This window comes from Bison bison, unplaced genomic scaffold (genome assembly GCF_000754665.1).
Source record: "Bison bison bison isolate TAMUID 2011002044 unplaced genomic scaffold, Bison_UMD1.0 scf7180017864461, whole genome shotgun sequence".
Taxonomy (NCBI): domain Eukaryota; kingdom Metazoa; phylum Chordata; class Mammalia; order Artiodactyla; family Bovidae; genus Bison; species Bison bison.
The window spans coordinates 13,935,824-13,962,419 of NW_011495023.1; the positions used below are offsets into that span (position 1 = coordinate 13,935,824).

Sequence of the window (26,596 nt, forward strand, 5' to 3'; positions counted from 1 at the left end):
CAAGATTCAGACAAAGACACATGAGGTTCCACATCAATATGCTCTATAAACATAAGAATCGAAAATATTCCAAATGTCTAATAATAGGAGGGTGATTGAATAAATCATGGTACAGCCATATGATAAAATCTTACACAGATGTTGGAAACTGCATGCCTTTCCAATGACTCATCCCAAACCAGTTCCTTTCTGTGAGCTGTAACATTAAATTTCACATACTGCCATTAATTTATGTTACATAGGTCTCCAACCAAACAGCAGATCTCTTAGGGAAGAGAAAATTCCTGTATCACCTTCATCTTCTAACATGGAACTCTGCTAATAACTCTGATGGATGCTTGCTGATTCATTAATTTTAAGGCGTGGTATGATGGTTCAATTTTTGTTAGAGACATACTACCGTGCTTAGAAACCAGAAAGCATGAAACACAGAGTAAGAGATCTTCCTGTTCTGGAATTCTCCAGGGTGCCATTCGCTTCTGCTAAGACTGCAGCGAATGTCTCTCTTTTCTCTTTTGCCCATTAGAAGATGACAAGGCGGAAGAAAAACAGCCAAATAGCAGCAGAGCTGGCTAAAGTGGGCCATTCCCCTGGGCCTCACTAATGAAATTCAAGGACTTCGGCAAGGAGAAAGGCAGTTGCAGCCCAAATGTTTTAAGAGGAACTTATAGGGCTCAAGGGCTTTAAACCTAGAAGGTACAATTGATTTTGGCTATGTTTCTCTCACTCTCTGTGGAAATGAAACCTTATTAATTCTGAAAGTCTGTATTCTCCCTAGATCCTAGGCATGGCGATACTATAACCACAACCCCTGAATGCTCTAGAGTGATACTAAATGCACATCCTGCATTCAATATCAGAGGACTTGTGAATTTGCACATCACAAAAACCTCTTTCTTTTGTGCTTGTGCAAGGGGACAGAATGTGTTATTTTTCTAATTACTCACATCCTTCCAGAAAGAGACTGAATATCTCACAAGCTCATTGCCGTGTGACTTGTGCTGCTTCCCTATGGCCATTATTAAACGGCCTTGACTTGTCCTCGTCCTTGACTCTGGGCTTGGCCACAGGGCTTGCTTTGCCCAAATGAATGTGAGCAGAAATGATGTGCCTGTTTCCAAGAACAAGCTTTGGGAGTCACTACGTAATTCAACCACCTTTTCTTTTCTGCTCTTACAAGACTAAGAGCTGGGGTCCCAGGGACAGATGGAACAGGGGACCAGATCAGCAGAGATGCCCCGGACCCCACACTGACATGTTAACATGTGTGGAGAATAAGCATAAGTCGTTGTAAGCCATAGAAATTTTCCGTTATTGTTTCTGATTTTATTGTTGTTGACTTTTCATTATTGAAATCTAAACTAGAGAAAGATGACTCATATTTGAGCCTGGTTTGAACCAAAAATATAGTTTTTTTTAAGAAGTCAGCTGGGTGGAATGGGGCATAGGAGGGAGACTCAAGAGAGAAGGAATATATATATATATATATATATACATATACACACACACACATAATTATGACTGACTCACGTTGGTGTATAGCAGAGACCACCACAACACTGTAAAGCAATTATCCTCCAAAAATAAGAGTCAGCTGAAGTCATGCCATGGTCACTTGCAGAGGCATCACCACACCAAATCCATTCTTTACTGTAGGTCACATTTGCAAAGAAATGACAAGGACCATTTCAAATTTTACTGTTCTGTGGATGAGGCCCAGATTTTTCATTGATTGTGCTATTTATTCAGCAAACACTGATTTTTTTCAGGCTCAGAGATCAAATTTATAACCTGTGACCTATGATTTAACCCTACAGGACAGCCCAAATGGCTTCTGATTTTTACCTTCAGCAGATGGATCTAGTTCCTGATGACAAACTACTCATACAAAAGTGTGTTTTTTAATTTAAAAAATTCGTTCTTAAAAAGAAACTGTGTCCTGGTGATCTAAATAGGAAGGAAATCCAAAAACTAGGGGATGCATGTATATAGAGAGCTGATTCGCTTTGCTGTACAGCAGAAACTAAAACAACATTGTAAAGCAACCATACTCCAATAAAAGTCAATTAAAAAAAAAAAAAAGAACCATGTCCTGTAGAAAGAGCTAAAACTAATTAGGCTTAAAAATACAGTGTATATGAAACTGTGGGTGTGTCTGGAGCCCAGTGACAAGTAAGCTTTAACATCTATAATGGATCAGGTCCCAGTGCAAGGTCTTAATATATGTGTTCATTTGTTTGTGTCTGCTATGTGTCCAGATTTGTGTCCAGACAAAATGATTTTTAAAATATGGTTAAGTATCACATCCTAATTCAAAGCAAACCAAATATGCTGGCACTTAGGCTTGGTCCAACTGAGACAGCTAAAATCAGAGCCTTACTAACCTTACTATACAGTAGCATTTAACATGTGGCTTCTAGTGACGTGAGCCTCAAGCTGAAATGCCCCTTAGCTAAGTAAAGACTTGATCCTGGAGACCAGCCTTCGTTCATCTGGAGGGGAATGGGACCCCCTTCCAAATGATAGATTAAAGGGTGAGGAGTAAGAGATGACAGAAGCCACAAGGACTAAAAATAGTTTTCTTAGGTTATTATCTTTCACAATTATTATGTTTTGTGATTTCATAGTTAAATTTTTAAAGCTTTTTATGCCTCTTGAAATAGTATTGCTTTTACTATCTCTACCAATAAAGTAAATTTGTCCTTTGTTTCTTTAATTTGCTTTTCTAAAACATGGAGTACATGTCTAGTTTTACCTAGAAGTATGTTCCTCAGTTCAGTTCAGTTCAGTCACTCAGTCACATCTGACTCTTTGCGACCCCATGAATCACATCACACCAGGCCTCCCTGTCTATCACCATCTCTCGGAGTTCTCACAAACTCACGTCCATCGAGTCGGTGATGCCATCCAGCCATCTCATCCTCTGTCGTCCCCTTCTCCTCCTGCCCCCAATCCCTCCCAGCATCAGAGTCTTTTCCAATGAGTCAACTCTTCACATGAGGTGGCCAAAGTACTGGAGTTTCAGCTTTAGCATCATTCCTTCCAAAGAACACCCAGGGCTGATCTCCTTTAGGATGGGCTGGTTGGATCTCCTTGCAGCCCAAGGGACTTACAAGAGTCTTCTCCAACACCACAATCCAAAAGCATCAATTCTTCGGCGCTCAGCCTTCTTCACAGTCCAACACTCACATCCATACGAGGCCACTGGAAAAACCATAGCCTTGACTAGACGGACCTACATGATTGCAAACTCCAGTATGTCAGCTGCTGCCACCCTCTCTCCTCCTCCCATTGTCATCATTGGAATCACCGTCATGTTAACTTTCATTTCCTGGTGTGCCAGACATTGTGCTGCTGCTGCTGCTGCTAAGTCGCTTCAGTCATGTCCGACTCTGTGCGACCCCATATACGGCAGCCCACCAGGCTCTGCCGTTTCTGGGATTCTCCAGGCAAGAACACTCTAGTGGGTTACCATTTCCTTCTCCAATGCATGAAAGTGAAAAGTGAAAGTGAAGTCGTTCAGTCAGGCTAAGAACATTCGAATAGTTTCCCTTTTCACTGAGCAAAGCTCAGTACATTCACATCCATGTACAAAGCCCTACAAGATTTAGTTCCTGTGTAACTCCTGTTTCTCTCTACATCGCCTCTGTTGATTCTAGCCACAGAGTCTATTTTCAGTTCTTCATATTTGTCGAATTTTTTTTTCTCAGTTCCTCCTTCTCCTGGATCTTTGTATTTCTAATCCTTTCTCATCTTCAGACTCAAAATGTGACATCCTTAGGGAAGCTACCTCTAACGTTCAACTAAAGGCATCAGTCCTGTTATTTTCACTCATATATTTCTTTCCTTCATGATACTTTTCCCACCTTGAAAGTATGTAATTGTATGCTTGCATGTTTAATATCTCTGTGCTTTATACACCCATCCCCAACACAGAACCTGGCATGAACTTTGTTTGATTAACCATGCAGAGAATGAATAGATAAGTGGGTGAATGACCTCTTCTAATTATTCTATAAAGAGTAGTCTTACTGTTTGTATTATGGATGAAGAAGCTGAGTTTAACTGATGTTAAATATCTTGCCTGTAGTGAAACAGAGAGTCAAAGTCCTTTATCATGTTTCCATGCAATATTGTTCCATTTATATCAGAGAGCGCTGGCCATCCTCTTGATGTGCTCCAATAATTTGGAGCTTTCTTTCTTTTTCTTTCTCTTCCTTCCTTCCTTTCTTATTACTGAGTGTGCTGGGCCTTTGTTGATGCATCTGGGCTTTCTCTAGTTGTTGCAAGTAGGGGCTACTCTCTAGTTGCGGTGGACAGGCATCTCATGGAAGTGGCTTTTCTTGTTGTGGAGCACAGGCTCTAGGACACGTGGGCTCACTAGTTGCGGTTCCCAGGCTCTAGAGCACAGGCGCAATAGTTGTGGCTCATTGGCTTATCGCTCTGTGGCATGTGGGATATTTCTGAATCAGGGATCTAACCCACATCTCCTTCATTGGCAGGAGAATTCTTTACCACTGAGTCACCAGGAAAGCCCCTGGAGTTTTCCTGATGATCTTGATTTCCATAGCTCCTCTTCTCACTCACTGCTCTCCATCTCACTAGTTCCGTGGGGTTTGTGATCTCCACATGAGCACACAACTCCTCTACACACAGGAAGGATTTATGCCATACAATCCCTTGAAACTCCAAACCTAGGTGGTTCTACCATCTCAGTCTATTCCCTGGCTCCCACCGTGCCAATGGGTAGAACTGTTTTCACCTGAACAAAAGCATATTTTATCACTTCATTAAAAGGCATCAGGATGACAAAGCAATTTTGGAAAAACTGTGCTGACAACAAAAATGCTAAGAAACTAGCCAAATGTTTCTAGTCTCTGCCAAAACTCCAAATCCAATATGATAAGAATGCAAGTTACTGGACATCGCCCGATGTCTTCTTTCTTTCTGCCATCTCTGGAAAGACACTTCTTTGAACTAAAATTGATTTCAACCTGTGCTTCACTAGAAAACATGCTACTCTGGTGTATCTGCTTGCTGCAGCCGCATTCCAGCTTCATTTGTCAGAGGTCTTACTCTTTCTCTGCCATCTGGGTTTATGTCCTTAAGGACTTTTCTGTAAATCATCACAGTCATGAGGCTCTGACCAACACATCCCCTTGAGGGTGCCCAGTGAACTGAGGCAGACGGGAAGTCACAGACCTCCCTCACCCAATTCTGAGGCTGGAGCTGAACAGCTCTGCTGCCTGACAAAGAGTAAAAAGAGGTCCTTTGTGAATCTGAAGTCATCCCAAGACCTGTGGGGAGTGGGGAGATCTGTGCAGGGCCCAGCCGGGAGCAATGGGAGTGGAGGAGAGGAAGGAGGGAGGTAGGAGGTGATGAGAGGTTCAGAGGGAAGACCGGTCTTCAGTGTTCCAGCTGACTGTGCTTCCCCCTTCCCCATTAATTTTATTCTTTCTTTAAAATCTTAGAGATTTTATCTGGCTTTGATTTGTAGCACTTTCTTTTTACTTTCTACATTGTCTTTCATTTCACTTTCTATTTCCTTCCTTAACCCAGTAATTACTCAGGAGAGTGTTTATAGGTTTTCAAGAAGTCGGACATTTAAATTTTTTAACAGTTATTTCTACTTGCTTCTCATTATAAAGAGATGTACAATTTCTGCATTGTGAATTTTCTGGGATTGGCAAGAGGTCTAAAATATGATTAATCTGTCAATTAGTGATACTTGTAGAATGGGTACACATGCCTTAGATTTCAGAAGCCAAATTTAGTGTTACTTACTTCTCCCTGTCTTATTAATCATAGTTTGTTTTTGTTTTTCTTTCTTCTTCTAAGAAGGAAAAACTTCCCCAGAAGCCTCCTGTTTCCCCAGAAGGCCCCTCTCCTCCTGCTCCCTTTCCTGTCTTGGTGGGGAGGGAACAGACGATGTGGGATGGGTCAAGGAGATCTAGTGAGGGCAACAGCTGTATTCATTTCCTTCCATACCCCATTTCAAGCCCTGCTGGCAGCATCACACAAGCTTCTGAGATTATTATTCAGCCTAGTACTTGATTCTCTGGGATTAAAATTAAACTTTCATTACTACCTTATGTGTCCTTCACTCAGAGTTCTGATGACTTACATCACTTATGGAATATTAATTAGGTGCTGCTTTTTATTCTGGAAAGATAGTTCTTCACATTTGTTGAACTAGTCTCTACAATTTAAAAGCTCTCTTAACAAAACAGGCGGACAACAGTTGATCTATTCTTGCTATACTTACTCTTTTGTTACAAGCCACATCACCCGTGGGCAATATACATTTTTAGAAGTGGAAACTTTAGCTGAGAAGTGATATAAGTCCAAGAATTAAAATATAAATGTATGTTTCTTATTTAAAAAAGAAGAAAGATATGCTACACTGAATGTGGCAATACCACATTTATGATCCTTTGCAGTTAAATTTTATTCTCAAATAAATGTTTATGGAGCTTTCTTACTGAACACAAAGTCTTTCCAAACCACACTACATGTGAAAGAGACATACTAGAGATTGACATTTTAATCTACATTTAAAGGACATATTCACATGGCAACAAGACATCTGGAGTTATAAATGAGAAGATTTGGGATTCTTAGAAATACATCTCAGTTTAGTTTAGTTCACTCAGTCGTGTCTGACTCTTTGCAACCCCATGAACTGCAGCCCACCAGGCCTCTCTGTCCATCACCAACTCCCAGAGTTTACTCAAACTTATGTCCATTGAGTCGGTGATGCCATCCAACCATCTCATCCTCTGTTGTCCCCTTCTTCTCCTGCCTTCAATCTTTCCCAGCATCTATTCCCACTCAAAAGAAGAGTTCCTATAATCATTTCCCCACACCTATCTAGAATTACCTTTCTGTTCTTCATCCTTTCTAAAATGTGGCGGGGAGGGGGGTGGTCCTTCTCTCTCACACAAATAGAGTTAATAAATGGCAAAATCATCCTTCTTCCAAACCAGCAATATCTTAAATACTACACTTCTTTGTTTACTCCTTTGATTAAACATGTCATTTTAAACACTTTTTAAAACTAAAACCAACATTGAGGAGAATGATCTATTGAGTCATAATAATGTCATTTGAATTTGGTTCCAGTATCACTTTACCCACTGTCTAAAGCATATGAAAAGTGTTGGATATACTTTTCCTAAAAGGGCTTAGTTCACAAATTTTCCCAGTAGGTAGATATGATTAAAGGTCAGAACTTTGATCTAAGTCAGTATACATCTATCTAGACTACTACATGTAGGTACAGCTAAATCCTGTTCCAACAATAACCAGAATTTGACCTTTGTGATCTCAATTTTCTCATTTGTAAAATTAAGGATTTTTATTAAATGACTTCTGAGACCCTGCTGGTGCTAAATTTCTATAAATCAATTGGCTGTATTTCTGTAGGACAGTCAAGGTTATATAGAAAAGTCTATTCAATTATTCAAATCACTGTATATGACCTGTCCTTCTGATAACAAAGTTCTTTTATTTTTTCCATCAATAACCCTTGAGGGACATTTGATCAAGACTCTGTGGTTATTAGTGCACATTAGAATGTTGATACTTCAGTGGCCAACTATGAAAGGTTCTCATCCGATGTCTCTGAACTAATGCGTTCAAGGCAGGAGGCAGAAATTTGACCTGAGAAAGACTTGCATTTGTAATGTTTTTAATTCTTCAAGCTTCTTTTTTTATTTATTTCCTTGATTTATCCTTATAAAGTGTAGGAGGAAAGGTAGGGCATCTTACAGAAGTAGGAACTCAAGTATGTAGATAAAGAATTGTCCAAGGTTTCACTAGTGGCTCAAATGGTAAAGAATCTGCCTGCAATGCAGGAGACCTGGATTCAGTCCACCTGGAAAAGGGAATGGCTACCCACTCCAGTATTCTTACCTGGAGAATTCTATGGCTAGATGAGATTGGCAGGCTCCAATCCATGGGGTTGCAGAGTTGGACACAACTGAGCAACTACCAGTTTCAGTATACAGTCATCACAGGACTGAACGAAAATAAGAACTTAGAGTGTTGGGTGGAGATGGTGGAATAGAAAGACCCAGAGCTCAGTTCCTCCGATGGAGACACCAAATTTACAACCATTTACAGAGCAGCTATCAATGAGAACAACCTGAAGACTAGCAGAAGAGATTCCCAACTAAATATGTAAATAAGGAACCATAATGAGACAGGCAGGAAAGGCAGAGATGCAATATAGTCAAGACCCATAACACCAGGTAGGTGGCCCACAAATGGGAAGATAATCACAGTTGCAGAAAGTTTTCCCCAGGGAGTAAGGGCATCTAGCACAGTAAGTACTCTCTAAGTGTGAACTATTTTTACTATTCTTCAATTAAAAAAAAAAAAAGATGTTGGAAATTTAGTTTTTATTTATATAACAATGCCTAAAATTGCTTCATAATGAAAAACTCTGATGTACTTTATGAGGGACTTTAGAAAACATAAACTGAATGAATATACACATTTACCATCTGAGTTTAAAACTTCTAGATTTAAAATATATTACTGTGGTTTCATTGTCAATGTACTTGTTCATTATTGAGTTAAGTCCAGATCTTATGCTAGAAGTCTATGCTTCCTCTCTCTACATGTGGAGGAGGGAAGAAGGTAAGAGGTTACTTGGGTTTTTCCTGGAAAAATGAATTGGTCTAACTTACATGGGCAAACATAATTGTCAGTGCCTCCCTAAGTTTATTGAAAATGATTGTACCCAACAAAAAGTATTTTGTTTCTCTTACTCAACACTTTAATTTGTGGCTTGACCAGTGAAATACCAGACGAGGCAAACAAAAGCTGCCTTTTTGTCTCAGATAGTCTTCTTATTACATCCATTACACACATTTAAATCAGAGTTAAAATTTTCAGTAGGAGGGCAAGCAGAACTGATGAAGAAAAAAAAATCTCTAAAACAAAGATTATTCAATGCTTTAAGTTAACTCTCTGCCACTGACTATCTAGCTCACCCAGGCAAATCCTTTTACTCTTCTGGGGTGAGTTCCCTCCCATGTAAAACTGTCCTGTACAATCTCTGAATTCTGTATCCTATTAGTAAATGCTATTCGTTTTACTCATTGTCATTCACCCTGGTTATTAGGGCTCAGTTTAGAAGCTTGTGGGCTTCCCTGGTGGCTCAGACAGTAAAGAATCTGCCTGCAATGCAGGAAACCCAGGTTTGATCCCTGGGTCAGGAAAATCCCTTAGAGAAGGGAATGGCTACCCACTCCTGTATTCTTATCTGGAGAATTCCATGGACAGAGGAGCCTGCTGGGCTACAGTCCATGGGATCACAAAGTGTCAGACATGACTGAGTGACTAACACTTAATAGCTTGTAATTTAGCACTACTATGAATTTCTAGTCTCAGTTTTCATTTTTGTCCTTTGCTATTCTATTACCCATCTCCTGTTTCACCATCTGTAGATCTATTTTTGGCAAAATTCTTTCATATTCTCTAGAACAGGTGTTGTTAGACCTTAGCCTGCAACAAAATCAGCTGGCTGGGTTGGGGGGCAGGGGAATCTGTGAAAGCACAGATTGCTGAGCTGATTCCCTAGAGGTACTGATTCAGGAAGTCTGGGACAGGACACAGGTTTATACTACCTAACATCCAGACCATCCAGGTGATCTGGGCGCCGTAGACCCAACAACCATTTGAAGACCTCGGCTCTACAGAATATAAAAAAATGTTGACAAACATTATCTAAGGGTCACTCAGTAGCAAAGCTTACCTCAATGTAACTGTGAGAACAGCCACTTTGGCCTTCCAGCTCCACGACGGTGAAGTTGACCTGTATTTGCTCTCCCGGGGGCTGCTTTATGGTGTACATGCATTGTCTGTCGTGCATGAAAGGTCCAGACAAGTCAGCAAAGAGAAGACCCTCTGGGTCTGTGTAGTTCCCTCCACATTGTAGGTCCGCTAAAGACAGCACAGAAGAGAAGGGAAAGGTCACGCAGACAGACATTCCTCCAGCTCCCAGGCATGAGACACAATTTTTAAAAATTATACACACATACATACCATCATACTCCCACTCTATTCACCCTGAACAGACTTACACTTTTCATTACAAGATTTTTCAGCTTGACATGTATTTGTGGGACAGCCTAAAGAAATGGCTATAGAAATGTGTGATCTAACTTTCAATCTAACATCCTCTTAGATAAATTGCTTTTGAAATGCATTTATGCTTTCCTGCATGCCAAAGAGATGTGAGGCAGTTTATATAACATATGTAACAAAATAAAATATGTAACTAGAAAAATGAAACGGATTAAAGGAATAATGAATACAGAATAGCAAGATATGGTCAGGGGTGGGGGGGAAGTTGTTACGCACAGAAAACAGGTATGGGCTACAGAAATTACAGAAAGTCAGCAGCAGATTCAGCCTGAAGCCAAAATAAATGAGGAAAGAAGACTAGTGAAAAGATGTTTCTTGTTATCTTTCCTGATATTGAGACTTAAAAGGTGTTTCTCTTGTGAATTCTCATCAGGGCACAATGATGTATGTGAAGAACAAAATCCTCTACAGACCTAAAATAAAAAATAAAATGATGGAGCATTTCACTGTTTTTTTTTTTTGGTTGGTTTGCTTTAAGGTAGCAATGCAAGTTAAAGATAAAATAGCTATAAATCTGACATATCTCAAGAGAGACTGCATTTCCCTTTTGTTTCTCCCAACAACACACCCAATAACAGCTAAGGAACTAATGTATGAATTATTTAATTTTAGGGGCCTCACCCATATTTACCATAAGTGGATCCCCAAATTTAGGGGCTAAGGAGTATTATAGCATTAATAATAGAACACTAGGAAAACAAAGAAATTTGTAGCAATGAAAGAAATATTTATAAATACACATAATCAGTATGAGTAAGTCATCCTCAGCCTCACAGTAAAATACAGAACAGCTATGAGCAAAGCACTGTCCTTCAAGTTGATATTAAGCTCCTAGTCATCAAGGTACTTACAAGGTGATGTTAAGTAGGTGATAAGAAACCCTTGGTCATTAATCTCGTTGTCAGAATGGAAATGAATCCTGGCAAAGGGACCCGTAGTCTGGAGTGGGGGTGCAGAGAGAGTGGTGCAGAATTTCCCAAGAACAGGGTCCTGATGCAAAGGACCATCTCGAATCTAAAACAAGAGGAGGAGTCATTATGTTCAACGTGGTCAGATTTTAACAAGCCTAGCCATTTTGTACATTAACTTTAGAAAACTTGTCTTTTAAGTGATGGCTCTGGGAGGTTCTCCTGTTACCTGTGAATCCACCACACAGTTGGGGTTCGGGGAAGGGTAATCTCCTCCCATCATTCAGATGCCTTACATTTGCTCTGAATTTTAACTCTGAGGCTAAATGTATACTCTGAATGTGTCTCATGAAAATTTTTCATTATTTTCTTTCCTATGTTTCCCCCAACCCCAAGTGTTTGGTTTCTTTTAATTGTTCATTCATTCATTTATGGTTATGCCATGCAGCTTGTGGGATCTTAGTTCCTGGACCAGGGATGAACCCTCTGCAACAAAAGCACCAGGTCCTAACCACTGAGATGCCAGGGAACTCTCCAGATGTTCGTTTTGAAATGATAAACTCCTAATGATCGAGAAGAAGAAATGAATATAGGCAAAGAAAACAGAAGAGAAAGGAATGCCAGCAATATCCACTGATGCACAGCTTGGTCTAAATACTTAGGAGGATCAGAAATGGGAAAGGAAGTAATGTGAGATTCAGTTCAGTCGCTCAGTCGTGTCCGACTCTTTGCAACCCCATGAATTGCAGCACGCCAGGCCTCCCTGTCCATCACCGACTCCCGGAGTTCACTCAAACTCACGTCCATCGAGTCGGTGATGCCATCCAGCCATCTCACCCTCTGTCGTCCCCTTCTCCTCCTTCCCCCAATCCCTCCCAGCATCAGAGTCTTTTCCAATGAGTCAACTCTTTGCATGAGGTGGCCAAAGTACTGGAGTTTCAGCTTTAGCATCATTCCTTCCAAAGAAATCCCAGGGCTGATCTCCTTCAGAATGGACTGGTTGGATCTCCTTGACGTCCAAGGGACTCTCAAGAGTCTTCTCCAACACCACAGTTCAAAAGCATCAATTCTTCTTAGATGCAACATAAAAACAGTTTTTTGAATTTAAAAAGTGAAATTTTAATAGTAATTAAGTACTGCACTAATGATGACTGACCTTAGCAAATCTTTTTACTGGCTGGGTTTTAATCTGTTAAATAATCATGCCAGCCATTCTATGATCCTGTTGTAATTGCAAATTCTGTACTGCATAGAATACCAGGGCACCAATGAACGAAATCATATTTTAATATGACTAATTTTGTCCACTCAAATTATTTGTTCTACCGGTAGCGAAGTTATAGGGCAGCATTACTTTATTCCAGTAATTTAACTAGTTCCTTGAAATATTCTTGAGAAATGAGAGGCATTTCAATATTATTGGAATGATTGGTCTTTTCCATTACATGCATATCCAGGAATTAACATGTAGGAATGAAAAAACTGTCTCTAATTTGATATTAATAGAATATATTGAAATTAACTTCAAAAAATTTTACTTTAATGTCAACATCTACAGGATTATCTTGCCGAGATTTTCCAGTTATTCCCAAAGGTTTCAAATCCATTACACTTGCTAAATTACTAATGACTTCAGCTCATGGAGATTCCTGTCTGACAGCCATACACTTCCATTTTTATCAGTAATTCCATTATGCTCCATTCTTCTCTAATGGACTTGGGAAACCACACTATCTTTTATCACTGCTGCAAGGGACTCAGAGACTTATGGTGGTAAACAAGATGGGAACAACATATGAATTCAATCTTCTCAATGATCTTTTCAGTTTACAAATAGAGAGCCATGTTTTTGATAGACCTACATGCTTATAGCATTTGAACATAACAAATGGCACATGTTTCCTCTTTCATATTTTAATCTTTTACTAATGATAAACTGGAGGGACCAGAGGGTGACTTCTTTCTTCCCAGTGACAATATCAATACAGCCAGTGAGGCACACCCTTCAGCAATCCAAACACAATTGCTATTAGGTTACTTTTCTTCATGGAACCCTAGAGTCAACTTGTGAAACACCTTGGCAGTTTATAGCAGACAACTGAAGATTTGAATCTGCTATGGAGAAGACAGCCGTTCCTCGGTGTTGATTTCATAAAATCTGCTATTCCCATGGGAAGAAACTGGGCTTCTGGGAAATGACAGGGGAAGGCAGGGCAGTCTGTTTCCCACGTTTAAATGGAACCCATAAGAAACAACAAGCTGGCACAGCTAAGAATGGAGTGTTTCCGAGAATTCCCCGGCGGTCCAATGGTTAGGACGCCACACTTTCACTGCTGACAAAACAGGGAATTACAAGATCTAGATGTCCATCGGCTACCTATTGAAGCTAACAAATTTTGGTCATCCAAGGGCATCGTTAATAATGGTTCCCTGAGTTCTAATCATATCATGATAAATTCCATCTAAATCCAATTGTTGGACTTCTCTGGTGGTGCGGTGGATAAGAATCTGCCTTCCAACGTGGGAAACAGGTTCAATCCCTGGTCCAGGAAGACCCCACACGCCAGGGAGCAACTGTGCCACAACTACTGAGTCCGTGCTCCAGAGCCCCTGCTTCACAAGGAGAGAAGCCACCGCAATGAGGAGCCCATGCACCACGACGAGGAGAAGCCCCAGCTCTCCGCCACTAGAGAAGGCCCGCACACGATAATGAAGACCCGGCACAGCAAAACTAATAAATAAATAAATACAATGGTCTACCTCAAGATAATCTTTGCTACAGTCATCATGGTGCTCCAGGCTCAAGGTCCCAAACGTAAATGTGATCAGGAGGTCAGGACTAGTTATCACCCTCCAGACACAATCTCTTCCTGGAGGATACTTTCCAGGATACCCCGGAGACTTAATAGAACCATAAGTTCCAGTCAGCATACCTCCGCACGCTGAAATAAGAGGAAAAAATAACTTTACATTTGTATGCAACTTATAATTCATGTAGAATTATCATAGCCCTTACTGCAAGAAGAAAGGCTTTGTATAAATAACAAGGTGCAGTTTTGGACACCCTCATAAATTAAGCATGACTTTCTGTTTTCCAGTTTTATAAAGTTATAAAACCAGGAGTACCGATAGATAAATAAATGAATCACCCGTGTATCAAGCTCCATGCTTATTAGCCATCTCGTGGTGATACGATTTAAAATGCAGTGCTGAACTGTCTGAATGATGAACAATGGGATGACAGATTTATTTTTTCACTTTGAAAGAGAATAATTCCTGTACCTTAACTCTATTAAAGTAAAGTTGATTTACAATGTTAATTTCAGGTATACAGCAAAGTGATTCAGAAAAAAAAAAAAAATATATATATATACACACACACTCTTTTTCAGATTTTTTTCCATTATAAGTTGTTACAAGATATTGAATATAGTTCCCTGGCTTTAACAGTAGGTCCTTATTGTTTATCTATTTTATACATAGTAGGGTATATCTGTTAATCCCAATCTCCTAATTTATCCCTACGCTTCCCTTTTATGCATTAACTCTTAAAAATCTCTGGAACTTCTGTCAGCCTCTAAGTCTTTCAACAAACAGGTCATTTTATACATTAGAAAAGTTCAGTGCTACATAATTTTCATTTGAAAAGATTAGCAGTCTTAACCCTGAGATACAGACCATTGATTTTATAAATGAAGAAATTCACATATCTATGGGTGGTTGAACCACCCTCCCAGGAATGGAGTTGGGGAAGAATGACATCCAGCTTTCTGACACTCACGCCACCATCTCACCTCCACTATATCCTACTAACCCCCTAAAATTGCATATCATCTGTGGTGGCTATTGCATGTTACTATAAAAATAGAAAAAAAAAAAAACAGAAATCTAGATATGAATCTAGACTAGAGTAAATATAAATTAGAAAAAAAGTAAAATAAAGTGACATTTCACATATACAAGTTGTGGAATTCACATAACTATGCAGGTTATTAAAAAAAAATATCGCTACCAAGGCCAAAAGTAAAACAAATTTAGTTACATGATTCTCACTGTTTCTAATGAGAAAACATCTCAGTTGCTCAGAGGAAGAAAAGCTTTTTTAAAAGCTTTTTTAGTATTTAAAAAATTATCATATAAGTAAAAAAAATAAAATGCCATAAGCAAAGCAAAATATTAATAGAAATCTAGGGAAAACATAGTATATAATACAATGAGTTAATATCCCTAAAATATGAAGAGCTTCTCAAAAGAATAGAGATATAAACAAAGAGTTCATTGAAAAGTGAAAAGTACCTCCTGACGTAATTATTTTTGCAAAAACAAAACTGAATTTGATCAAACACTCCCTGTGTGCATTTCTCAACCTGCAGTGCAGGGCAGTGGGGCCCAAACAGCAGAAACAGCAATATTCTTGCTGGTGAAAGAAATGAAACTCAGATTGTTGGGCCAAGAAAGTGGCTGGGACTTGCGAACAGAGTATTACAGAAAAGGCAGCTGCATGAAAATAGCATCCAAAAAAATGTGTCCTTGGGTCCTTAGCCAAAGCCTAAGCTGAAAACACAAAGGGGAAGACTGCAGACCAACAGGAAATAGGAGACAAAGCCCAAACCTCTGTGTGTAATTTGAAACCCAGAAGGAGAGAAGGGAGCAGAAAAATGACAGAAGCAGAGGAGAAAATCATATCTCAAAAGATTTAGAAAAAGTATTTGATGTTTTAGCATCCATTCATAATAAGCTAGAAATAAGAGGTGATAGTTGAAAATGTTCGTAAATTCTTTGGCACTTCTCCCACGGAGAAGTAGGGTCTGTGGCTCTTCCTCTTGAATATGGGTGGGCTTATGACTGCTTCAGACAATTTTTTTTTCTTTTCTTTTTTCTTTTTTGGCCACACCACACAGCTTGTGAGATCTTAGTTCTCTGACTAAGGACTGCACCCACATCCTCAGCAGTGAAAGCGCAGTCTTTGTTAGCCACTGGGCCTCCAGCATATTCCTGTGACTGCTTCAGCCAGTTAAAACTAAAGCAGAAATAACACAACATGACCTCTAAGGAAAGGTCAGTAACAGTTAGGTGGTACCTGCCTGGTCCTGTTGCAATGCGTATTCTGAGAGAAGCCAATGCTGGAAAGAAGTTCCACTACAGGGCCTTCCACTACTAAGACCACCACAGGAGAGGGGCTGCAGGTAGGCATTCAAGTCAACAGCCTGGTTGAATTCTCATCCAGAGGCCAGCACCAATTGTTAGCCAAATGACTGAGTCATATCGGATTTCCAGCCTCATTGAGCCTTTAGATGACTACAGTCCCAGCCAATATCTGATTGTAACTGCTTAAGAGGTCAAGTGATTATTGCCATGCTGAGCCCTTTCCAAATTCCTGGTCCACAAAGTCAGAAATATAATAAGATGATTAATGCTCCACAATGCTAAATTTGTGCGTCATATGTTATCCAGCCGTAATAATTCAGAGTGAACTTCCTTAATGTGATAAAAGTTATTTACAAAAACTTAACAGCTAAAACACAACATTTAAAGGCAGAATATTGAACATTTCCCCATGAGGCTGGGAACAAGACAATGATACTCACTCCATCACTTTCATTCAGTGTTATATTAGAAATTCGGGCCAAGCAAAGAAATAAGTCAAGGAAGAGAAATAACGGTTACAAAGACTGGCAAGAAATTAGAAAAATAGGTTGCATAACAAATTCACAGATAATATCACTGTGTATGTATAGAAATCCAAAAGACTCTACTGAAAAATGGTTAGAACTGATGAGTGAATTAGCAATACAGCTGGGTTCAAAACCAAATTTTTAAAATAAGTATGCACAGGATACCTCTATATATTAACAACAAATGAAAAAAAATTTTTAGAAAAACAATATCATTTAACAAAATATTAAATAGCTAGAGGAAAAAATTAATAAAAGCTGTGGCATACTTAAGCATGGGAATCTACTAACCATTGCTAAATTAGAAGAGAACTAAGTAAATAAAGAAATAGTCCATGTTCATGGATTGTCAGGGTCAATATTTTTAAGAAGTCATTTCTTCCCAAATTCATCATAGATTCAACAAGACTTGAATTGAAGCAGCAGATTGTTGAGGGAAGTTAACAAGTTGCATGTGTAAGGATCTAGCATATTTTGAAGAACAAGGTTAGAGGTTTTACGCAACCAGATTTCAAGCTTCACTACTAAGCCAATGGGGCACAAGGATAAATAAACCAATAGAAAAGATGAGAAATTTCAGAAATAGATTCACAAATTTATTGATAAATGAACTGGAGTTTCAGTGTGCTGTTCTCACTTTTTTATATGTTAAAAAAAATTCATAGTAAAAAAAGTTTAAAAAATAGAGCACCAAAAACAAGCTAACCATAAAGGAACAAATCATCATATGACATGAAGATAAAAAAAAGAAAAGTACTAAGTGAAGGAAGAGGCAGAGTCCTCAGTAACACCCCCGCGGTATTTACTAGTAGGGATTATAAAAATGCTGTTTAGTAATGTCATAAGGGACCCTTTAAGACTCATGCTGTTTAAACTCTTTCAGTTCATCTATATTTTATTATTTCTGAACACAAAATGGAAGGCCACTGCATTTTAGGGTTTTCTTTTTTTTTTTAAATAATTATAGAACTAAGATCTCAAAACAGCTAACATATCCAAAAGTCTAATACTGATCAACAATTTATGTAGCCTCAAGAGCTTGTTTTATTTCTCTCCATGTTTTCACTTACCTGGTAGCTGTGTTTCCCATCTTATTGTAAAGCCTCTTTCACTTCTTAAATGTTCAGAATAGAGATGAAAATAGAGGGCGTTGTCACTACTGAGGAGCTCGTGAGGGGGGCTGGAGCCACAGAATCTTCCGAGCTGATGTGCTGCAGAGGAATCTCCATCGTGAATCTGAAGAAACTCGTGTGGACAGTTGTTTGTGGGTTCTAACTGAAAAAAAGTGAAAGTGATCCGCAGTACCTGAAAAAAGAAAAAAGGTCATAAGAGATTATTTTCCACTTCTATGTTAATTATAAAGAATTTCTCCTACTAATTGGAAGCATTTCTATTGAGTTCCTTTCAAGAGACAGATCTATAATTTCCTGTTACCTAATTATCCACAAATATGTACGACAATTCTATATATTAAGTGAAACTTGTGTTAAAAATTGCTTAGACCTTAACTTCAGCTAATATCAAAAATCTCAATATTAACAAGATAGATTTGTAATAGCTTTACTGAGGTACAAAGAACTGTACATATTTAATGTGTACAGTTTGAGAAGTTTGCAAATATGTAAACACCTGTGACACCATCAATGGAGTCAATATAATAGACATAACCAACAGCTTCCAATTTCCTTCTCTCCCTCTCTCATTTTTTCTCTTTCTCTCTTCCTTGTAAGAACACGGCATGTGATCTACCTTCTTACATTTGAGTACAATGCTGTATTGGTACCTATAGGAACAATGTTGTATGGCAGATCTCTAGAACTTAATCACCTTGTGCAAATGAAACGTTACACCCATTAAGTTATTGTTCAATGGGTTAATGAAATAGATTTACCTAGATTTCATTAATCATAAAGTTCATTAAACAAAGTCACTCCAAATGTATAGCTAACAGTGCTTCCAAATCGGTAACATATATAATATGAATATCTACCTTGAATTAAATTTAACTGACAAATAAATAGCCTGCAGCCTACTCATAATTCATCAGTGACCCCCAGGGATGTTGATTCCTTTGTTGTTGCTCAGTTGCTCAGTCATGTCCGACTCTTTGAGATCCCATGGACTGCAGCACACCAGGCTTCCCTGTCCATCACCATCTCCCAGAGTTTGCTCAAACTCATGTGCATTCAGTCAGTGATGCCATCCAACCATCTCATCCTGTTGTCCCCTTCTCCTCCTGCCTTCAATCTTTCCCAGCATCAGGGTCTTTTCTAATGAGTCAGCTCTTTGCATCAGGTGGCCAAAGTATTAGATTTTCAGCTTCAGCATCAGTCCTTCCAGTGAATATTCAGGGTTGATTTCCTTCAGGGTTGACTGGTTTGATCTACATGCAGTCCAAGGAACTTTCCAAAGTCTTTTCCAACATCACAGTTTGAAAGCATCAATTCTCTGGCAGTCAGCCTTCTTTATGGTTCAACTCTCACATCCATACATGACTACTGGAAAAATCATAGCTTTGACTAGATGGATATTTGTTGGCAAAGTAACATCTCTGCTTTTTAATATGCTGTCTAGGTTGGTCATAGCTTTTCTCCCAAGGAGCAAGCGTCTTTTAATTTCATGGCTGCGGTCACCATCTGCAGTGATTTTAGGGCCCAAGAAAAGAAAGTCTGTCACTGTTTCCATTGTTTCCCCATCTATTTGCCATGAAGTAATGGAACTGGATGCCATGATCTTAGTTTTTGGAATGTTGCCTTTTAAACCAGCTTTTTCACTCTCCTCTTTCAACTCTATCAAGAGGCTCTTTAGTTCTTCACTTTCTGCCATAAGGGTGATGTCATCTGCATATCTGAGGTTATTGATATTTTTCCCGCCAATCTTGATTCCAGCTTATGCTTCATCCAGCCTGGCATTTCACATGATGTACTCTGCATATAAGTTAAATAAGCAGGGTGACAATATACAGTGACGTACTTCTTTCCCAATCTGGAAGCAGTTCATTGTTCCATGTGTGGTTCTAACTGTTGCTTCTTGACCTGCACACAGACCTCTCAGGAGGCAGATAAGGTGGTCTCATATCAGTTTATTGTGAATCAAAGGCTTTAGTGTGTCAGGGAAGCAATAGATGTTTTTCTGGAATTCTCTTGTTTTTTTTCTATGATTGGACATTGGCAATTTGATCGCTGGTTCCTCTACCTTTTCTAAATCCAGCTTGAACATCTGGAAGTTCATAGTTCACATACTATTGAAGCTTAGCTTGGAGAATTTTGAGCATTATTATGCTAGCATGTGAAATGAGTGCAATTGTGTGGTAGTTTGAACATTCTTTGGCATTGCCTTTCTTTGGGATTGGAATGAAAATGGACCTTTTCCCCCTGTGCCACTACTGAGTTTTCCAAATTTGCTGGCATATTGAGTGCAGCATTTTAACAGCATCATTTTAGGGTTTGAAATAGCTCAACTGGAATTCCATCACCTCCACTAGCTTTGTTCATAGTGATGCTTCCTAAGGCCTACTTGACTTCGCACTCTAAGATGTCTAGCTCTAGATGAGCAATCACACTATTGTGGTTTACCATTGTGATAACCATTGTGTTTAATCTGCATCATTAATATCGTTTTTGTACAGTTCTTCTTGTATTCTTGCCACGTCTTCTTAATATCTTCTGCTTCTGTTAGGTCCATACTTCTTCTGTCCTTTATTGTTCCCATCTTTGCATGAAATGTTCCCTTGGTATCTCTAATTTTCTTGAAGAGACCTCTAGTCTTTCCCATTCTATTGTTTTCCTCTATTTCTTTGCATTGAGCACTTAGGAAGGATTTCTTATCTCTTCTTGCTATTCTTCGGAACTCTGCATTCAGATGGGTATATCTTTCCTTTTCTCCTTTGCCTTTCACTTCTCTTATTTTCTCAGCTATTAGGGGTCTCTGAATCTCTCAGCTGATACCCAGCCTGGATGGATGGCTTAGGGTGTAGGCCTGTATAACGGGTATTCATCTTTGGTGTTTGGATGTCATTAAGGGATGAGAAATATCAAGAGCAGACATCAGGGAAAGGTACTATGAAGAGTTCTGAGTATGCAAGCAGGTAAGAATAAACATATAAATATGTCTCCAAGTTAAAATGTTAGACTGCGCAGACTTGAATATAGTAATATGACTAAAGAAACATAAAAGATTTTGTGCCGACAACCTCATCTGAAACAGTCAAACTATCAGAGGTGGTTGTTGAAAGAATCTAATTTATGATCTAAAACCACCACAGCATTCAGCTCGTGAAAAAGGGAATCAGGATGTTTTTGAAATGCTATGCTAGGGTACTTTTAATATCTCTTACCCAACATTACATCATTTTTGTCCTTGAAGCAATTTCAATGAAAATAAAATAAACGTTTATAAATTGAAGTATCCTTATTTCAATATTATATAAACTGTATTATGTAAACTGTGATGGGGATAAGAAAATTCACAATACTCAAGAAAAACAGCATAAAATTTTTTTACAAGCTCACAAGAAAAGCATTAAAAGTTTTTCACAAAATGATTTTTTTCTTGAAAGAAACATGTTTTCAATGTCAGGAAACAGAATTCATGAAAACTAAATGGAAGGAAGGAAATTCACATAACATACCCAATGGGAGATCAACTTTGGAGTTTACTCTATTGTGGGATCACCAGACCCCAAAGAATCCTTGCTCAAGGGAAAAAATATTTCTAACCTTGACAATGACCTCTGCAACATTAGTTTGCTGGGAAAAGTTAATAGTATTTCAAGGGAAAGCCTTAGCTAGTCAGATATGCAACTTTAATTTAATGAGTCCATGAGTTGGTTGAGAAGTAAATATTTGGAAAAGTCTGAGTAATGCTGGAGATAAAAGCACTAAAAACCTTGGGCTAGGATCTTAATTTGAAGACCATTTGCCCAGAAGTCCAGTCACTGGAGTCAAACGGCCTGGGTTCAGGTCCCTGCAGGCCACTTAAAGACCTCACACCCCTGGACAGACGTCTCAGCTGCTCAAGGGTAAATGAGGTGATGGGAGTTAAAACGCAATAATTAAACATATGTAAAGCAATGAACATAGCACACCTGGACAGTGTGCTGTCAGATAAGGAAACCATCTTAACAGCAGTCCCCATTTTGGCATAATGATCAACCTAACATTGAATGATCGCTACCAGTTTGGTAACAATATGACTTTACAAATGGCTGACTTCCCGTCAGCCAACCCATGTAAAGAAGTGTCTGTACTGGACAAAGCACAGGCTTTGAAAGACTAACTTGGCTTTAAAATCCAACTAGTCCAATTACCAGACAAAGAGTGTTTTTAAAAACACTGCAAAGTGCACAGTTCAACTTTGTTTCCTCTGCAGTGTGTGGAGAGTCCCTCTCGGGGATGAATGGAAGCTTTCCCAATTACTTAGCTTCTCATAGTTTCCATTATTTCATCTACACAAATGAGGATACCAATACTGCAATTAAAAGAGTTAGTGTTAAAAGTTTTCGAGAAAGGTATACAAAATACTTAGCCCAAAGCCTGATACTTAGAAAGTCCTCAACATTTTGTAGTTGTTCAGTTGCCAAGTCGTGTCCAGCTCTTTGTGACCCCAAGGACTGAAGCATGCCAGGCTTCCCTGTCCCTCACCATCTCCCGGAGCTTGCCCAAGGTCCTCAATATATGATAGTTGAATTATCATTATATGTAAAATAGTGTAATATATACATGTAGTACATATTCATACATAAAAATGAAACACAGTGCGGCTGGGAGGCGCTGTATTTACCTTTCCCTCTTCAGTGTGGATAACCCAGAAGCAGTTAATGTCATGAGCATAAGCAACATCAGGGCTCACAAAGCTGAAGCTCCCATTCATCCCCGAGAGGGACTCTCCACACACTGCAGAGGAAAAGAAGTTAACTGTGCTTTACAGAGACTCTGGGAAGGAAGAGGCCAAGCAGCTCCCACTCTGCCCCTGAAGCCTTTAGAGAGTCTGAGTAATTCATGTTGGAGACAAAAGCCTGCCATTCTTTCTTCTCATCGGTCTCCTTCTTCCTTCAGCATCTACTCAATTCCCACCTTGTGCTCAGAGTCCAGCTTACGTGTCCTCATCTCCACCTGAGTTTCCCTGCCTCTCAGTGTTTCCTCTGGCCCTTATTCCCTCTGTGTCTGTGACACCTGACCCCACACAATTTAATTCGTATCTTTAATTCTTGTCTCCCCTCTGCCATATCAACCTGTGTCCTCAACTGGAAGAAGAGCTGAAAGTAGGTGGAGATTATTTTATTTTCTGTTTCCTTATTTTTCCACAGGGTCTACTAGAGTCCTAAACACACAATAAAGCCTCAGTAGATGTGCTGATTCAAAATCAGGAGGAATGAGGGACAGGAGGAGCAGTCAGAAGAGTTTTATGGAGAAGGCTGAATACGAAGCCTTCCTTGGGGACAGATACATTCTGATGGGAAGCAATGAAGGATTTTGGAGAGGTTTGGGAAGGGAAATTTTCCAAATAAAGGAACACAGCAGAAATGTGGTGGCACATGGCATCAGGAGATAAGGAAAGCTGTCTGGCTTGAAAGGGCATATTTTTAGGGAACTAGTGAAGAAAAGGTTAGATGGTTAGGGTGAGGCTTGATTGTAGAGGATGATTGAAAAAGTCTCCCAGGTTCATTCGCAGTGTAATATTAACTCTCATTTCACTAGATGATTTGCATGTTATCTAGTAACCTTCAGTACCTTCATTTGGTATTTGGAGGTATACATGGTCTTCTCCATTTTATAAATAAGAAAACTGAAGTTCAGAAATTAAGCTACTTCCTTGAGACTGTGGCTACTAAATGGAGAATCTGAAAAACCCAGAAATGCAGAATCCAAAGGTTGTCTTCTTTGTGCTATAATTTACTCTTTTATATCATTTTAATTTTAAATGTCTTTATTCCACAACTAAACTCCTTGAGGGCAAAAGCTCTTTTATATATTTATAAGAATATATACATAGATATTTTTCACATATACTCCTCTTGTATTCCTCAGTATGCTAAAGACTTTTTTTTATTTTAAATTTAAAAAGCAAACAAAACAAACAAACAAACAAAAACCCTAGCCCTGATCTTTATTTAACAGGCAAAAGGGAGCCACTGTATACTCTAGAACAGGAGAGTGACATGAGTATCTGTAATATTCCAGGGAAATGAAATGGCTGCTATAGAGGAGACTCTCCTTTAGAAAACTACAATAACTTAGTATATTCTGCTTTCAAAAGGGACATTATGAAAATGGAAAATATTAATGTTTTCTTTTATGAAAAGATGTGCATGGCTGAAGTTGAATTCACCTTATCTTACCTTGTGAATTTCAAACCATTTCTGCAAGGGAAGACTTAGTTCTAAGCCTTTGAGCAGCGGAACACGAAAGCAGGTTGTTCAGGGGAAAAGCTACAGCAGGACTCACTCAAGGATGACACTGCTAAACTGTGAGCCTCTGTGGTATGAGAGATGCTGAGTGTACCTTCCTGGGGAATGTGACAGAGAAATCCAGTCCAGAAATGTGTGCATTCACAACTGAAAGCATTAACGCCGTCCACACACGTTCCCCCATTCAGACAGGGGTTGCTCAGACACTCATTGATGTTTTCTGTGCAGTTGACACCGGTCCAGCCCGATTCACACTTACAAACATAACCAGAGACTGTTTCCTAAGGAAAGAAGAAACACCATGTCACAGAATGGAGGGACAGACAGTAATCATGACCCAACCTAAGTAATAAAGAACAGCATGCTATGTATTTCAAGGAGAAGGTGTTGAACCACAAGCATCGTCCAGGAGCCTAACTACTAATTCATTTAAATGTTAATTCCAAAGAATAAGAAATTAGATGTATTTGCGTCAAATTGTAGGCTTTGTTTTACTGCTTTGTAAATCACTGAGAGAAAAAAATGAACTCATTGGTTTTTCCTGGGAACTAAAGTCATTACCCACCTTTTATCTGAAAGCTATTGACAACTCTTTATCTTAAGCTTGAATCATTACCTTAAAACTCATAAATCATAGAAAACATATTGCACAGAAGGGAACTAAGTTTATTCTCCAGCACTCAGTTCCCTTAGGAAGAACAAAGGACTCACAATGCATTGTCCATTTACACAGGGCCGACTCAGGCAAATATTACTGAGTTGCACACATCCATTTGGCCCATAACCATTTCCAGTATATCCCGGAAGACAAGTGCAAAGAGGTAAGGAACCTGTTTGGAAATAGAAATGGAAATGTAAGTGCAGGTCTCCTTCACTCAGGCCCAGGAAGGAAACTCAGGCTCTGTGGTCTAGATAAGGAATCCTCAACGTCTGCGCATACCCTGGGGCAGACAAAGTGTGAGGTGGAAAGATTTACAATCTTTTTCTCCCCTAGTTTTTAATCTTAAGACTAAGAAAGACAGCACACACTATCAATACTTCATTTACAGATTGACAGTGGTGCTGTCAGTCCGTATGTCATAGTCCCGAGTTGTAAAAAAAAAAAAAATGTGAGGCCCAGCAAGGGGAAAGGGAGTTTCCTATTAAGGAGGCGTTGGCAGCAGGAAAGATCATTCCTGCAATGATGGTATCTGTACACATACTGAGCCCTAGAAATACATACTATTATAAAACCTCTGTTTATGGATGAAGACAAAGCACAGAGAGATTAAGTGCCTTGATCACAGACCCATAGCTAGAACATGGTAGAGCCAAGGGAAAAATAAAGTGCAATCTTCCAGAATTCAACTCCTAACCACTTCAGTAGGCTGTTAATCATTTAACAAACACTTAAATAGTCATACATATATATTTAATATGTGCATACATACGCATTTATATTCTCTCATATATATGTGAGATATATGTGACCTGTGCATATATATGACAAGTTAGTAAAATAAAGGCAGTATTTTGAAATAGCATGAGATATAATATATAATTCAATAAATGGAGTTGGAGACACCTATTTGGATAAAAACATCAAACTAGATTTTTACTTGATGCTATAGATAAAAATAAATCCTGAAAAGATCAAATATTTTAATATTAAAAATAAATTAAAATAAAAAGAACCATGTGTCAATACTTGACTTTCAAAGACTTTGGTAGGGAAGGCCAAATTCTAAGAGGAGAAATGCTAAAATGAAAGATTTACCTTTTTGACCACATAAAAATTTTAAACTTCTAAATAGAAAACACTACCATAAAATTAAAATAAAAACCACATGCCAAGAAAAATATATATAAAATAGAAAACAACGAGATAATATCCTCATAGTACAAAATGAAATTTCACAGATCAGTAAGATAGCAGATGAACAAAGGACCTTAAAAAAATTAAATGGCGAGGAAATATATGAAATTTTTCATTATTTAATTAGTACTAATCAAAGTTTTTTGACTTAGTCAAAATTAAAATAATGAGAAGGCAATTTTTGCCTATAAAATTGATGAAAATGAAAACTCACTGTAGTACCCATTATTGTCAAGTGTGGGGTAAATGTATATTTGTACAGACTGTTAATAAGCAAATAAATTATTTATTCTTGAAAAAAAAGTTCAGTAATATGCATGTATTTTTAAAGTTTTAGTAGGTGAAGCTTTTATGCAACACTGCAGACCCTGAAGATTTTTGCCCTGGATCCATTTTTTTCCTTTCTTAGTAGGGAACTCTTTATTTATTTATTTACTTTTTAGGAACTCTTTAACTGAGGGTGTGGGCACCTGGAATAAAGACTATATTTCCCAACCTTCCTTGCAGCCACACTTAGCCACCTCACTCAGTCAGGCCAAAGGCCAAGAAAGGGGAGTCCTTAGAGACAACTGACATGTTCTTCCTTTCTCCTCTT

The 26,596-nt window shown here is 38.7% G+C and overlaps 1 protein-coding gene across 1 annotated transcript in view; it reads right to left on the minus strand.

Annotated features, from left to right (window-relative positions):
* The window catches only part of CUBN (cubilin (intrinsic factor-cobalamin receptor)), a 260,495-nt gene that overhangs the window by 213,767 nt on the left and 20,132 nt on the right, over window positions 1–26,596 (minus strand). Inside the window, exons 11-17 of the mRNA XM_010859974.1 lie at window positions 24,858–24,976; window positions 24,241–24,427; window positions 22,520–22,632; window positions 17,809–18,043; window positions 13,824–14,005; window positions 11,007–11,169; window positions 9,764–9,951 (exon numbers count right to left, since the gene is read on the minus strand). Coding sequence (XP_010858276.1) covers window positions 9,764–9,951; window positions 11,007–11,169; window positions 13,824–14,005; window positions 17,809–18,043; window positions 22,520–22,632; window positions 24,241–24,427; window positions 24,858–24,976 — 1,187 coding nt within the window. The remainder of the gene's footprint in view (window positions 1–9,763; window positions 9,952–11,006; window positions 11,170–13,823; window positions 14,006–17,808; window positions 18,044–22,519; window positions 22,633–24,240; window positions 24,428–24,857; window positions 24,977–26,596) is intronic.